Below are 16,066 nucleotides of genomic sequence, written 5' to 3' on the forward strand. Positions count from 1 at the left end.
CCTTTCCAGATCCATTTCTTCCAGAGCAGCCATAGGCATGCAGTTTCCATTCCATGACCTGGGTCAACCACAGCCAAGCTCTCTCCAGGGTCTGCCGAGCACCCCGCATTACACAGGCAGTTCGGGCTGGACCTTGGCCCAGAGCTGACCAAGCCTCTCCCAGGGAGTGTTTCCAAGTTCCAGGTCCTGCCCAAGGTAGGAAAGAGGCAGGCACTTTGTTCTTTGATATCCTCAGAAGCCTGAACAAGGCGGGCCGCTCAGGGACTCGGGGTGCTGTGTCTGACACCCGGAAGGCTGGAAGGCAAGCCCCTGCCTCTCCAACTCCTCCTGTCTGTGGAATGCGGTGAGTGTCTTGCTAAGAACAGCAGCTTCTTTGGTCTGGGGATCTTGGAGCCAAGGAGTCAAAGGCCAGCCGTGCTCTCTGGGGCCTGCAGGCTGCCGCACAGGTACAACAGGAGGGAGGCCTCTGCAGGCCACTTCCGGAAGTCCAGCCTGGACTGCAGAGAGCGGGCAGCGCTCCAGCTTTGGGGTACTACAGAATTGGCCTCCGGCAAACCTCATCAAAACCCACACCCTGAACCCCAGCTCTGCTGGCCTGCAGAGCCTGGCTTCAGTGAGTAAGCCAGACTGGGCCAGGCCGCCTGGCTGCGACTCCCTTCCCGCTGCAAGCAGCGGAGAGGTGAAAGCAGCCAGGAAAGCCCTGAACCATGCTATCCACCCACTCACTTTCCTCCCACAGCAAAAGTTACACAGGAGCCAGGACATGGGTTGCCGCCAATTCCACAGCCTGATCCTCCCTAACACTTGGCTGAGCACAAATGAGGGATGCCTGCACAGCCACGTGCCCAGAGGCTCCATCCCTGGCGAGAACCTGGCAGCATCCATAACCATAACCATAACCGCCACCACCACCACCACAAAAACCCACCAAACATCCTCAGTGAAAGTCGCACTAGGACAATGGCAACACAGAACCATTTCTGTTGTCAAGTACAGATCGGCATCTAACCACCACTCCCTGCCATTCCTTGAACTCTGTGTCTCAGGCGCCCAAGAGATGGCCGATGGGTTGGAAGGCACAAGCCAGGGACTGGTGGCTGAAGGGGTCTGGGAATCGGCCCCACACCACTCTTGCCCAGCCAGCCCCAGGGGTGTCAGGGTGCTGGCTCTTTGCTCTAAGATGAGCTAAACAGGGATTGCACTGACATGGTCTCCTCAAGGTCTCAAATGCTACAAGGAGGTCAAAAGTCCCCTTCAAATTGCCAGTCACCCGTGGGAGTGGAAAAACAGTCTCTCAGGGTACTTGTGCCTGTAAGTTTGGCAGCAGCTGGCTAAAGAGTTGGCAGGACTTCCAACAGGGAGCAGGCCAAGAGGATGGAAGGACTCAATGAACTCTGCTTCCCCAGGTCACCACAGCCAGGGCCTGCAGGCAAGCCTCTGAGTAGGGCCAGCCCCACCTAGGACTCTGCCTGTGATCTGAGATCTGAGCCCCCCACTCCAAGCTTGGCGCAGCCGCTCCACCACACCCCATCTTCTCAAAGCCAACCTTTCCAGCCAACCCAGAAGGGGAAGCAGGGAAGCTGCCTCACATCCTCTTTCTCCTGCTCCCCCAGGACAGTCAGTGCCTGCTCTCGGAGGGAAGTCACTGGCCGTACCAACATGTATGTACGTATGGCACTGTCCTTGATTCTGATTTTGAGGAATGACCTGGATTCGGCTTTTCATCGGAGACCAAACATCCTTGTACATTTGGAACATGAAAGATATTTAAAATATTTATATATATAATATATATACTTTTATTATTCACCCGTTAACTCCATAATATGCCAATCACGAGCCAGTTTTCGCAGCTACACCCCCTGATCTCGGCCGCACGAGAGTGTGACCAACTGGAAAACGGACACCAGAGACACGGCCGAGGTGACATGGCGCAGCCCACGCCATTACAATGCAATTGTCAAATCCAGTGGCTGTTCAGTAAAGCCGGTTCGCTTCTGTTCCCTTGGCCAGGGATTCTCACGTTTGTGAAAATTGGACCAACAAGTGGTAGGGTTCCATTTCCTGGTTTGAATTCCCAGTGGCTTTATCCAGACTCGCACTGGCAGCTGGTTACTGCAGCACCAGCCCAACCTAGGAGAGCCAATGGGGAGAGGCAGGGGTGAGTGACAGGAGTTCGGAGCCTCTCCCACTTCCCCACTCCGACCCGAAGGGCCAAACAGCAGCCCCCAGAGCGCCACCAGCAGGGTGAGCAGAGGCTGAGCCGGCCGGGGCTCCCACTCAACCTCCGCTCAAGGCTTCATGCACTCACCACACCCTTTAAGAAGAGCCCCTGCCGGCCACCAGGCCTCCCTCCTGCAGGCAGTTAGTTTTACAACCTCTGACCACACCCTCGGCCCTGGGCTCCCTTTGGAGCTGGTGGGGGGAGGGTTGGGGAGGGGCCAGCAGCCCAGCAGAGGAAAGTCTTCAAACTTCTAACTCCAAACTCCTGGCTAACGGTGGGCAACTCGGCCTGCAGGGTCTGGGCGGCTCTGAAGCACGCCCCCCTCTGCCCCCCTCACACGGCTGTTGAAACAGCAGCACTGACCCTGCTCATCTGGCCGTCAGAGAGGGGGCTTTGCGGGGGGCCAAACACCAGCTACCCAGGGCCCAGGCTGATGCAGGACCCTGCATCTGGGGCCCTGTCTTTGCTCCACCAACTCCCTGACCCGGCCGCTCACCCACCTTCTCTGCCCCCATGCTGGGGCACTTCCAATTGTAGAGATAATACTGCAGGTTGCCGTCCCCTATGCCAAACTTGAGCTTCTCCAAAAAGGTTTTGTTCTCCATGAGATCCAGTGCATTGAACACGTCAAACCCTTTCTGCAGAGCAGCAGGGAGCGAGAGGAACAGGTGAAGTGAAGCCGAGGCCACCTCACCTCCCTGCCCTTTTCGGTCCCGCCAGAACTGCTCCATAGGCCATCAGAAGCTATCTTCCTTGGGAAGCTCCAGCTGCTTCCACGTTAAACCCAACTCCCGCCAGTGCCCGCTTGCTCGTGGCAGCTCTCGGGACACTTGTGGCCAACCCTACCTGGCCTCTCCTTAGTGCCCCTCCACGTACACTTGTCCAGGCCACTGCTCCCATTGTTCCTTGTTGAATCTCCCTGAGACACCCTAGTAACCTGCACCGTCCTCTCTGGAGACCAGGCCCTGAACCCCCTTCTCAGAGAAGCCGCTCCTGGCACTTGCATTGCTCTCTCAGTCCCTGGACACCCCAACTCCTAGGTCTTGGGTGCACACCCTGTGACTCCATGACACCTGATACGCTACTTTGGGACTGTGGCGAAGGTGCCTCCTACATCTCGCCACCTTGATCTCAACTGCTCCCAGGACAGGGACTGGAATGGCCATTGCCTGGCCAGCCCACGGTGGCTGGGCTATGGGTAGCACCCATGGTGGAGGACTGACTGGAGGTGACCTCGCTGTGTAAAAGAAGCCTGGACCCTCCCCCCGCACTCTACAGTCAGCAGCTCCAATGACTCACCACGACAGAGACCAATCTCCCCATTCCCACGCTGGGGAAGTCGTAAGGAGAACCCCCTTCCTGCCCGAGCAGGCCTGGCTATTCAGGCTCCTTGGCAGCGCCTCCCGTGAGAACGAAACTCACTGAAATAAATCAGGAGGAGTTCAATGCCTTCACTTCACATGGATGCTCCTTGCTCCCTCCTAGTTCCTCACTGTGAAAACTGCTTAGTCCTCCCTGAGTGGAGCAGGAGGGCATGGTGGGCTCTCAGCCCCCAGCCCCTGGCAGCTGCCTCTCCCTGAGCTGTGCTCACCGCCATTCCACTGCCCCTGCCCCACGGGTCCCCTGGCCCTCCCTCTGATCCACTCCTCACCATTTTGGCGAGAACAAGGGCGTCACTCATGAGGTCTAGAAGAGGGGTCTGGGTGTGGACATTGTAGAAAGAATAAGCAGCCTTCAGACTCTTGTGGGTCGGATGGTTCATGATGGTGGAGGGAAGCGTATAAAAGCTCAGGAAGTCTGTCACTTCACCATTTGCGTTCTGAAAGAAAAGACAATGAAAGGAAGCAATGTCACGCCCGCACAGAACTCCTGTAGCCTGGGAACAAAATATTTCCTCTTGCTCTCATGCCACCCACGGTGTGCCCCTAAAAGAGTGGGTGGCAACTGAAACAGAATACGCAGCGAGGAGAACACACCGGCTGGGGCACGTGAGGACACAGCCGGGAGGAAAAGCCAGGCCAGGATGCAGTCTGAGCCCATCAGCTGTCTCTCCTGGCCTGTGCGTTGCCAGGGACACCTTGCAGTTCACATTCCCCCAAACTGTGACCCAAATGCTCGGCCAGCACCACTTCAAGCCGGGACAGGCAGGGGCTGCGGGCTTACCTAAGAGGAACTCCGTTCTCTTGGTCCCCAATCGGGACTGGGGGTGGGGGAGGGAGAAGGGCCCACACCAGGTCCAGAGGGTACCATTTTAGCGAAGGCAAACTACAACTCCACCTTCTAATTTAGGGGGGGCTAAGCACGTACAGTCAAGGAAGTCTGGGGCGCCCACATTGCCGCCAACGGGTTCTGGAGTTACTGAGCCTAGAACCCAGCTGCCCTCGGAGAACGGCTCCCTGCGAACGGTCAGAGGGCCGAACCGCCCTTCCCCGCTCACCTCCACCACGAAAGTGTCGATGATACTCTCCTGGGGGTAGAACCAGTGCTGCACCTCCTCCTGGCTCATGACCGGCGTGAGGTGAAACTGCTTCAGGTACCTGGTGAGGAGCTGATGCACGACTGGAATGTCCTTTTTCTCCATCGGCCGCAGGCCAGGAGTCTTGGGAGACTGGAAGGAAGACAAAGACCGCATCAGACGCACTGCTGACTGTGAGCACCGCGGCTCCTCTCAGGCCCTGTAAGTGCCAAAACCTTCACGCTGACCCCTTCTTACACGACCCTAGATCCACCCAGCCCTCAAAACAGACTCCATGACCACCCTGGGCGACGCCCTCTCCCCCGTGTCCACATCCACTGGGCACAAGGCCTGCTTCTCCAGTGTCTTTTGGCCCTTCCCTCCTAGTTAAGGCTGTTACTTCAACTTATCCATCCATAAGTCTCACGCCGTCTTCCTAAGAAACATGACCCCCCGCCTCCCTGTTCCAAACTCCTCAACACAGAGCACAAGACCTTCCACCCTGGACTGGCTGGCTGTTCTGACTGTGCCTCTCGCCCCCAGAGGTCATTTGGTAACACCAGGAGACATTTCTGGTTGTCACAAAATGTGCTGCTGGCATCCAGAAGCCAGGGACGCTGTTGAAACATCCTATGTGCCCAGGAGAGTCGCTAAGACAAAGAAGTACCTGGCCTGCCCTGGCTGGTGTGGCTCAGTGGATTGAGTGCAAATCAAAGGGTCGCTTGTTCGATTCTCAGTCAGGGCACATGCCTGGGTTGCGGGCCAGGTCCCCAGTAGGAGGTGCAAGAGATGCAACCACACACTGATGTTTCTTTCCCGTTCTTTCACCCTTCCTCCCCATCTCTAAGAGTAAATAAACTCTTAAAATAAAATAAAATAAATTAAATTAAAAAAAGAATTAACCAGCCCCAAACGTAAGAGGTGCCAAGACAGAGAGAAACCCTGAGCACCCCAGCGCTGCTCCTAGGCTGCAGCGAAGCCACTCCTGACTGCCCGTCTCTGAGTCCCGCCCAGCTTCTCCCACCGCACTGCAGCTGGTCTCCTCCGGCACAGGCCCCTCCCCTGCAGGCACTGTGGAGCCCCCGGCCCAGCACACCGGCACTGGGTACTCCCTCTGCCCACCTGGACCCCACTGCGCAAGCAGTCCCCCGACAGAACATTCGTGCAGGTTAAATTCAGGAGAGAAGCATCAAACTCCTGACTTAATCTCAAACCAGAATCCCACCCCACAACTTTTCTTTAAAAAGTGCTCCAGTGGAACAAAGCTGTATGGTGCTCTGAAGAAACGACCGGTGCTGGGAGAGTATCCCCAAAGGTGGGGTCGGCCAGATCTGAAACCAGGGTAGTTAAGCTGTCACTGCTCAGTCACTGCCTGATGTAACAGTTTCCCAGTGTAGGAACTGCTTCCAGGACAGCGGTTCTAGGGCCTCTCGCTGCCGAAATCCCTCGCTAATCCTGATGTCTCTAGGGAACACTTCCTGACTTGTTTCTACACGGCAGCTCCCACAGTGACACCTCAAACCCTGGACTGGCAATGCAGCCACGCTGCCGGTCTGCACCCACAGGCAGAGAGATCCAGAGACAGTCTTTACTCTTTGGCCGCTACGCGCCTTAAGAATGCTCTCTGCCCCCCTAGAAAGCAGGGCAAAGCTGTCATAACAACACAAAGAAGACACCCAACATGGCCCCTCAAATCTGTTTTCACTGGGGCAGTGTGTAATTGCGCTGCAGCGGTCCCTCAAAATGGGACATGATGACCCCAATCCACTGGTGGATTAGCCTGATCCCAAGAAGTGACCAGTCGGGTGGCTGAGGAGTCCAGCCCCTGATAAGCAGGCACCCTGTAACTCAGTGGTCCCGCCTGCGGGAGCTCGGAGGGAAGACAAGCGATCTGAGGACACGTCAGGACCCTGAAACCAGGCACAGCTGGAGAATGTGGAGCATTTGTTTTGTTGGGAAACTAGGCAAACTGAGGCCCAGAATAGGAACCAGCTCACTGCAGATGGCCCAGTCCTTCGACGGCAAAGTCTGGACGGGGTACTGGAGTTAGAGTCTGGGCCTCCCTCACGAGCCTGGGTCACCTGGCGCGGCAGAGGGAGCAACAGAAACGCTGCGGCTGATTTACACTGGGCCCTGGGATGTACTGCCGTTCCGTGAGTGGCTGCACCTTCCTACTTAGGCTCGCTTAGGCTGCGTGTGCAGGAAAGCGGTATCCTCTTGGCCTAACCACAATGACAGAAACGCTGGCCCAGCTGCAGGCGCACGGGAACAGAGAAAGTCAAACTAAAAACCCTTACTAAAACGATAGAAGCAATGGAAATGGAAAGTCTAGGAATCTGGAAAACATGGGGTGAGCCAGTTTTGTGTCCCCTCCCTGATTCAAAGCCCTGCTCCCTTCCGAGGACCAGGCTCCCCCCAGCCACTCCCCCGCCCCTCCTGCAGCCCCGGAGCACCACTGGCCTCTGGCAGTCGGTAGAGCTTCATGGTGCGCTGCATGGTCATATTTCTGCTTAAGTGGGAGAACTTCACTTCAATCAGCTTTCGTGGGTTCAGGGACCGATGCCAGTACCTGTGGGGACACAAAAGCACTGTCCTCAGAGGATTCTGGCAAGCGCCATTAAGAGGACAATGGCATGGAGATTCCCAGATGGCCAGCAGGTGGCACAAGAGACACGTCTCTCGAGCCAGCAGCAGTGCCCAGCTCTCCAACCCCAATCACCCGGCCACCGCCGCTACAGTGAATGCAGCAGAGCTGCCAGAGCTCTTCTGGGGTTTCCTTTCTCCCCATGTTTATTTCTCAGTTGGAAAACTTCCTGCTACGGGAGCTGTCTGGGAAGAGCGCTGCCCGCTCCTGGAATCGAGTCTGCGGAAGAGCAGCACAGTTCTCTGTGCATATTTACCCTCCTCCTCCCTCCTCCACGGCATCTGTCTGGTGCTTTCACCTCTGAAGTCCTCGAGGCACAGACTGCGATTGTTTCGAACAACTTTCCGAGTCAGAGGTTCTCCCCGGGTCACACGGGGATCAGACAGGCTCTCTCGGGCCCACACAATATTCAGAACAAAACTGAGCCAACCGTTAAAGCTTTTGCACATTTACCACAAAAATCCTCATTTGGACTTATCCCTAAAAACTAAAACGAAACCCTGGCAGACTGACCCCTTTGGGCAGGGCGCACACTTTCCCGTCTGCTGTTCCTACAAACTCACCTCTCCACACCCCATCCCCAGCTGCTGGGGGCACCCACAGCCCCTCCTATCAGACACCGGAGAAGCGACATGCTCTTGGGCGGAGGCAGAGCCCTGACAAACAGTGACACAGCCCCTCGCCCAGAGCAGACTCGCCAGCACTCCCAGGGCCTTGTGGGAAGAGACCGTTACCTGCAGGTGCCGACAGGCTTTGGTAACACCACTCCGGCAGTGTAAACAGCTTGGAAAATGCCCTCCAGATGAACCCGCCGGGTGATCTCACGGATCAGGACTGGGGCCACCCTCTTGGAGCGCAGCTTCTTGTGCACACACAGGAAGTTGATCTCCACCATCTTCTTCTCTCTAAGGAGGGAGGAACGAAAGTGACGAGGCATTCAACGGGTAAGGCAACCCCTTCAAGCACGTGCCACCACCACAGGGACTGAGCTGCTAGCACGGGCAGATGTTCGGCGGCCACTTGCTCTCAGCGGTCAGCACTCATGCTGCCCACTGCTCTGCTCTACCAGGCACGGAGCCACTGTCTCCCCAACACAGACTTTCCCTCCAAAGGTCAAGTGGGACTCAAGCAACTGCTTATCTGAAGGCACTGCGAGCATCTCCGAGGACTCGGCAGTGGCAGGCTGGGGGAGCCCCACCTTCGGCAGCCAGGGAAACTCACAAAGTCAAGGGCTATTCTAGGATTGCATGGGTTTGACACCAACAGGAACCCATAGCCCATGAACCCAGAAGACCGCGGCAGGAGGCTCCGATGTTTCCAGGGAGAAGGAAGAGCTCCGAGGCCCATCACCATCTGAGTGAGAGTCACACCGGCTCCAGCCTATTGCTGAAGCCACTCAAGTGCATCGGTGTGTGACTGGTACAAGTGTGGACACTGAACTGCTTTCTCAGAGAGGGGACTGGCCCTCAGCATGGCCCAGGTCCCAGACAAGAGAACCAGCAACAATTCAGAGTAAAACAGGTGGTTCTTACTATGGGCGTCTATTCCCAGAGCCTGAGTCGCCTCCCTTCATGGGACCTTCCCTCTTTCTTTTGTGGAAGGCATGTGTACTTGTTCTTCTTCCCCTCCCCTGTAGACTGAGCAGGATGGTGGGGATGTGGGAGGTGGGAGATGGTGCTGGTGCTTACGTGTCATAGATGTGGATGTTTGCTGGGATGGCGCTAATGAACCCGACCAGCTTCCGACTCGAGACCACTCGAACCCCACAGTGCCACTGGGGGAGCCAGCCCGGCGGCCGGAGGGCCCTAGAACAGACATGAGTTGCTGCTGCTCAAGACCTGCAGAGCTGAGTGTGGTTCTAACCGCCTGCTCCCACTTCCATGGGGGTTAGCACCTGAATGCTCTTGAGGGACACGCCTCCTGGACACAGAAGGAACTGAGCCACAGTTCCTCCTCGGCCCTTTTGGCGGACTTACCCACCCATCCAAGGCCGCCACACTGAAGTTTCATACCCAATTCAATTTCTCTACGCTCACTCACTCTGACAGCTTAAGCCAGAGGACGGGCCGCCTCAGCTCTGAGTCCAGTGGGTCCCGTGGCTGGGAGCCGACCGGGAAGCCCCTGGAGCACTGGTTTCCGCCCACCCTCCAGCCCCGTCACTGCCCTCTCCCTGCCTGCCCGTTCTGCCCTTCCCCCCTCCATCGGGCAGCCCTCTACACCTCAGCCTTGTGCCTCCGCCCTTCTGGGTACTGAACGTGGCCCGGGAGGATGGCTCAGCCAGGCAAGGCCATACAATTCTGGAACATATTCTGAAACTGCATGGAAAATGACTCTTCCAATTAAAAAAAAATCCTAGTAGCTTTCATCTCTCCTTCCCTTCTTACGTAAAGTCACCACACAACAGACCTTTTCTCCTGGGTAACAATTCCACAAAGCCCCCTCACCCAGTCACTCTGTCTTACGTGAGGTTTCTATTCTAAGCTCCACTGGGAGCAAGTCTCCTCCAGACGCGGGAACTCGGAAATTACACACCGACGTGCCATGCACAGGTTGGCTCAGCGGGTGAAAACCCTGACGCCCGTGGCAGGTGTTTGCTGCCTCAGCAGAGCGCCATAAAGAAGCCCTCACAACTCACCACAAAAGAAATTCCGGGGAATAATCGAATCGAAACATGTTGTCATCATCTTCCACATAATTCTCATTCAGGAGGGTGTATAATTCTTTCAGCTGTGGAGAAACGGGCGCTGCCTTAGAGGTACTCTACTGGACGGGGCCGACTCCACCACCCGGGCTCCGAGTCTGCTGAAGGACAAGGCAAACTACCAAAAGCTGTGTTTGATCTGATAATCCTTTCCAGTCTGGGCATGGCAGGGACTCTTCTGGAATGAGCACCCTGGCTGTAACAGAAAACTGAGCCACCAAGGGCTAGAACAGCAGACTTAAGCATACAGAGTGGCAGACCGAGAGTGTCATCCAAGTAACCAACCACTCCCTCATTAAGACAAGGGAATGAATGAGCGAACAGGAAAAATGAAAGCATGAGAAAAGGGTATCCACCTTGAGGAGCTACAGAGAGGAGCCCAGTGGTATCTCTGAAGGCTTGGGTAGGCCCCAGGGCAAGCCACGCGGGGGTCAGCTCAGACCTGTTTGGCTCAGCTCTTCAGAGAGCCCTCGAAGAAGGCCTGAGCAGAAGCTGTTTCTGTGTGACTGCGGGGCTCCCCGTGAAAGGGGCGCCCAGTCCACTGTGGCCTGCCCGGGCCTACTCACCACACCACGGTCCCCCAGGTCCAAGGCATCCCAGGTGAAGCCCTGGGGCAGGGTGTAGGGCTCCTGGCGGATGTTGTCTTTGTCAGGCTCCACGGGGCCATGGGTGTTGACCACTTCTCCTGGAAGAAGAGCACAGCCATGAGCCTCACCCTCTGCCCCAGGAGCTCCCCCAAAGAACACTCTGTACTTGGCAACTGCAGACCATCTCTCCAGCTACCCTTGGCCTCTAACTGAGGGCCAATTCACAGCAAAAATTCAGAACAATCACTGGGGTTCAAGGTGGCCGGGTGGTTGGAAATCCTCCTCCATCTCCCTCTGGTTACCGAGTGACAGCTGACTGATCTGGCCTCCTGCCTCGTGGCTGGTGCAAAGAGGGCTGCCATGGCCTTGGCCCGTTGACCCAGATGGATTTGTAAGGAGCTGCAACAAGGCTGCTTCTGTGTCAACAGCAACGACGACGTCCTGGGCCCATTCCTGAGGCAGATGGTGGCATCCAGGCGCCAGGCTGGATCTTGGCCCTGCCAGCCTTAGCTCTTAGCACTGGGGGCCAGTTCCCTGCTGCCGCCAACTTGGGCCCTCAGTGTCCTCAGAGCCTGCGAGCGCGTTGGGGCTGAATCACTGAGTCCACACCATGCTGCCAGGAACTTGGGCTGTGGCACCCCTCCTCTGTGGGGTGCGTGGGCGGTGCTCAGAAGATACAGCCCCAACTGCCACCCACAGGCAAATCAGACTCATTTGATAAATGTCAGACGACTCGACCACTTAATTTTGGCTATTGGTATTGGTGTTATTTAGTTCTACAATCCAGAGCTCACTGCTGTTCACACTCGGGAGAATGCAATGTTTAATACATTTTGCAAACGGAGTCTTCAAGAAGGACACCCTCAGTACACTGTCCACCCCTAACACAGGGCACCGTACACTCCAGACGCTGAACTCACGCCGACCTTTCAGACTCCTGGCCCAAATGCACCGTTCTCGTGTGCAACAGGCAGCTCTAGGCACCCCCCGGAACAGAGCTGCGGGGCAGATGAAAGAGAAATGGTGACCTGCGGCTGTGAGCTGAGGACAGGCCACCATCACTTATCACCCAACTCTCTCTCTCTCAACATTTACTGGCACTAAGGTGCATCAGACACCGCGCACTAGAACACAGCCAGGAAAAAACACAGTCCCCACCTGCACAAGGTGCACCATCTTCTGGGGAAATATTCAAGAAATGAGACACTACCACCATGCCAAGGGTCACAAACTGGAAACTACACGCAACCACGGGATACACAGCAGGGGAGCAGCTGGCCACCCATCACAATCTGGCCCCTCAAAAGGTTTGCTTGCAACAGAGGTGATACTTTCTTCCTTCGTTTGGAAGCTGACCTTTTAATTTACTCATAAGCAAAGCAGTTTAACACAAGTGAATCTGCTTCCAATTCAAGACCATGTACAATTTTCTGAGCCCACAAAGCCGAGGACTAAGCCCCGGAAAGTACCGAGGATCGCTGCTGCCACCTCATCTAGGCGCTGGTCTGTTCCCTGTCCTACATGGAACTTACACCTTTTCCAAAACACATTTAACTTCAGAATCTTGTATTACTGGTTTCCTAAGTGAGCTCCACGGACAGGAGATCAGTGATCTTCCCCAGTGCAGTCACCGCCGCTGACGATGAGGATACCTTCTGAGAAAGGTGTCGCTGGGTGACTGTGTCGTCGTGCAAACAGCACAGAGTGCAAGTGCGTGGACCTAGGCAGTCTGACCCTGCGACACACTGAGGCTCCACAGCACAGCCCCCTGTCCCTGTGCTACAAGCCTGCACAGCATGTTGCTGCACAAAACCACAGGACGTTAGATCAGGCACCAGAGAAAACGATGGTGGAATTGAGATGTAAACACTAGACATACAAGGCTGCTGTCAGCATAACACAGCAAACTGCTTTAGAGCAAACAACTTTTTAAATAAATAGAGTATACTCTCAAGTAACCATACACAGTACAGTAGAGCAAACACGGAAACTGGCAACACTGTTACTATCCCCATCGTCGAGTGTCAGGCACCACATGTAGCTGCACGCGCTACACTTGATGCAACAGGTGGCGCAGGAGCAGCTGTGCTCACTGTGTGGCAATGTCACTTGGGGACAGGAACTTTTTCAGCCCCTTACAGTCTCATGGACCCACCACCGCACACGTGATCTGCTGTTGATCAAAATATTACTATGCAGAGCATGGCTGTATTACAATAATCTCAAGGCCAAACCTTTTCGTTAGGGCTGGTTACAGGACTGGCACTGCATGTGACAAGCATTTCCATTCTCTCCTGCACCACCTGTTCACGGAATCTCAGAGCGCGCAAGCTCTGTGGTGCCGCTCTGTGGTACAGAGCTGGTACACGAAATGGACACAGGTGACTTAACAAGTACAGTGGCGTGATCTGAAAAAGGAGGTAAAAATTTCACCCGGGAGCACACAGAACTGTTACATAGACTGAAACACTTGCTGTTTAGAAAGCCTTTAAATGGGGAATTTGGGATGACTTTCAATTTCTAAAGAACTCTAGGCCTCTTCAGTGGAATACAATGTAATCACAACTCTCCCAACAAAGGTGGAAGTACTGAACACAGCTCACTTGAAACGCCTGAGTTTTAAAATCACTAGCCCCGTTTCAGTGGGAATACAAAGCACGAAGCCAGACACCACACAGCCCTAAGGGTACGGGGAGCAGAGCGAGGGAGGCTCCTCGGCCACGCAGAGCAGCAGGCACTGGAAACGTGCCCCTCTCTGCAGGCCGACTCGCGGCCACAGAGGAGCCCTTCACTCTCCTGGACTGGCCGCGGGCCTGTAAGGCAGACTGATCAGGCACTCAGAGCGACGGCTCTTCCACACACGTGCACAGAAGGCAATCACAGCAGAAACAGCACTGGGCCCCGCTGCGCCTTCCTGAGTGTCGAGGCCCCGTGAGCAAGTGCGTGGCTTTCTCATGAACCTTCTGAAAACAAAACCACAGCACTTTCTACAAGTACAGGTGGAGAAACCGAGGCAAAGAACAAAGAATAACTGGACTGAAGAGGAACAGAAACCCACCACCTAACTCACCTCATCACCAAGTCCTGCTGTCTGTAAAACAATCGGGCTAAGCTACCCTCTTCTGAGCACCACCCACACACCCCTTGCAAATTTCCAATGAAAAAGATAATCAAACCAAAACACCAAACCCTACCTGATAACTGGACTAAGATGTCTGGCAGTCACCACAAAACCTACCTCCATGCATTTCACTCAAGAGGCACTGTGTGTGGCCCTGCCTTCTTTCTGCTCCCTTCAGAGAGAGCGGTCACTGGGCCCGGCTACTAGTAACACCCTAGGAGCAGCATTACTGGGACCCAAGGCCTTGCTGGAGGGCTTAGCCAGTGGGCCTGGGACCTATGTGCCTGGGGCAGCCCAAGAGACAAGGCCGATGGGTTGGGGCAGGGTTCTGGAGTGGTGCCTGCTTGCTGATTCACAGCTCATAAGGCTTCGGGTAGTGTTTTGCCTGCAGGGGGCGTACCTCAGCTTACCTCTGGACTGTGACTAAGCTGTCCAGGAACTGCAGAGCTCCAGAGCAGGGCTCCAGAAACTTTCAAACTGGACACAAATCCCCTGCGTGTTCTGATTCCAAAGACCTGGAGTGGGGCCTAAGAGTCTGCATTCTACAAGCCCTTCAGCAACACCACCCTGCTGGTCTGAGACCACACTTCAGTAGCAAGGCTCTGAACTGCACATGCCCACCTCTGGAGATGAATCTCCTCGGGCACAGCTGTCCCTCACCAGTCTTTGGCCCTGCTCCCACCCTCCTCCTCCCCACCAAATACACTGTCAAGTCGCACTGTTTCTGGAGGGGAGCAGTAACATGCACGTCCTGATGGTCACTCACATTTGGTGGGACACACATTCTTCCAACACACTAAGTTTCCCAGGCACACAGAAAATTGAAGCTGGGCTTGCAGTGGGCCCAGACCCATGAAGCACAGCTTGGGGAACTTCGTCAGTAGCAACTCTGACATAAGCCACCCAGGTTAGCTGGGGCTCGGTCCTAGGAGGCATCTGTAACTCTGCTACATCCAGTCTCTTCTGGGATTCTTTTAGATTTTTTGCCTGGCCTTTAAGAATCCGTTATAGCTTTTTTAGGGGTGCCAACCAAACCTATACATGGTGTTCCAGCTGTTGAACCATCGCTGTTAAGCAAAATGTCAAATTATTTTGCATTTAGTAAGGGTGCACTGGCAAGAGACTAGGGGAAGAGACTGTGGACTTGGCCATTCCAGAATTAAACATTTGCCCAGATAAACAAGATAGTCTGTTCATAAAATCTGTATGAAAAGATAGATCCCTGGGCAGACATCCCCACTTGTCATGTGCCAATACATCATTTTTCTTTGTAGATTTATATTGAATGATGATGGAGCAAAAGAATCATTATTTGTTAGAATCACTGTGTGCTACGGTACAGAGAAAAGGTCCCTGAACTTCCCTACACTGACTGCACTTTCAAGACTATCCTCTAGCTCTGGCTGGTGTGGCCCAGTGGACTGAGTGCTGGCCTGTGAACCAAAGGGTCAGTGGTTCAATTCCTAGTCAGGGCACATGTGTGGGCTGTAGGCCAGGCACCCAGCTGGGGGCATGTGAGAGGCAACCACATGCTGATGTTTCTCTCCCTTTCTCTAAAAATAATTAAATAAATAAAACCTTTAAAAAAATGATCCTCTAAAAATGACCACTAGGACTCTACTGTCCTCTCCCACAAATCCAGTGAGGAACCCCTAGCACAGCTACGGCACGCCGTGTGCCCTTGCCCCTGTAACTGGGGAAGAAAGCTCATACATACCCAGTTTGGGGACGGGCTGTGTGTCCCAGAACTGGTAGCTTCTCTTGCTAGCCTCCTCCATTGTCTTGGCAGGTCCCTGGCCCACTGAGAACAATTCAATGGCCTTCTGTATTTCCTGGATCCTCTCTGCTGGCAAAGAGTTCATCTGGACGAGACAAAGCCAGGGAGAGAAAAGGCCCCCTGTTAGTAAGCATTTCTGATCAATCACAGGGGCATGGTTCCTGTTCTGATCCCAGAGGCCACGTACTGCACAGCTGGAGAAAGCTGTTCACAATGAGCAATGTGAGGGGGGTGCATCCTCAGGGTTTGTCCCCTTCTTGTGATATGTGATGGCAGACGTAATACATGCTCAGTGTAAAGGTCCAAACATATAAAAAGTTAGAAACCAACAACCCCATCCCTCAAATATAATCCTCATCATCAACCGTCTTATTTGGAAAGTAGAGAGAGAAGAGGTAAATACATGTAATTTCAGATGGTTTTGCTTGCAAGTTCCAAACACACAATTTCAAAAACTGGAATTGGATCGTATAGTGTTATTCGATAAGCTGCTCTTTAAACACCGCAACTAAGAGACCTTTCCACGTGGCCACGTGCACTTGCGCATCTTAACCGCT

The 16,066-nt window shown here is 54.5% G+C and overlaps 1 protein-coding gene across 2 annotated transcripts in view; it reads right to left on the reverse strand.

Annotated features, from left to right (window-relative positions):
- Positions 1 to 662: 662 nt before the first annotated feature.
- NMT1 (N-myristoyltransferase 1) overlaps positions 663 to 16,066 on the reverse strand; it is a 32,527-nt gene continuing 17,123 nt past the window's right edge. For both annotated transcript variants that reach the window (XM_037067289.1, XM_037067298.1), the window contains exons 3-12: positions 15,450 to 15,594; positions 10,591 to 10,709; positions 9,959 to 10,050; positions 9,012 to 9,128; positions 8,058 to 8,228; positions 7,140 to 7,248; positions 4,662 to 4,832; positions 3,876 to 4,043; positions 2,725 to 2,862; positions 663 to 2,133 (exon numbers count right to left, since the gene is read on the reverse strand). In XM_037067289.1, the coding sequence (XP_036923184.1) occupies positions 2,113 to 2,133; positions 2,725 to 2,862; positions 3,876 to 4,043; positions 4,662 to 4,832; positions 7,140 to 7,248; positions 8,058 to 8,228; positions 9,012 to 9,128; positions 9,959 to 10,050; positions 10,591 to 10,709; positions 15,450 to 15,594 (1,251 nt within the window). In that variant the 3' untranslated portion in view covers positions 663 to 2,112. The remainder of the gene's footprint in view (positions 2,134 to 2,724; positions 2,863 to 3,875; positions 4,044 to 4,661; positions 4,833 to 7,139; positions 7,249 to 8,057; positions 8,229 to 9,011; positions 9,129 to 9,958; positions 10,051 to 10,590; positions 10,710 to 15,449; positions 15,595 to 16,066) is intronic.

This window comes from Sturnira hondurensis, unplaced genomic scaffold (assembly GCF_014824575.4).
Source record: "Sturnira hondurensis isolate 20B ecotype Veracruz unplaced genomic scaffold, ASM1482457v3 Scaffold0001221, whole genome shotgun sequence".
In the NCBI taxonomy this organism is placed as follows: domain Eukaryota; kingdom Metazoa; phylum Chordata; class Mammalia; order Chiroptera; family Phyllostomidae; genus Sturnira; species Sturnira hondurensis.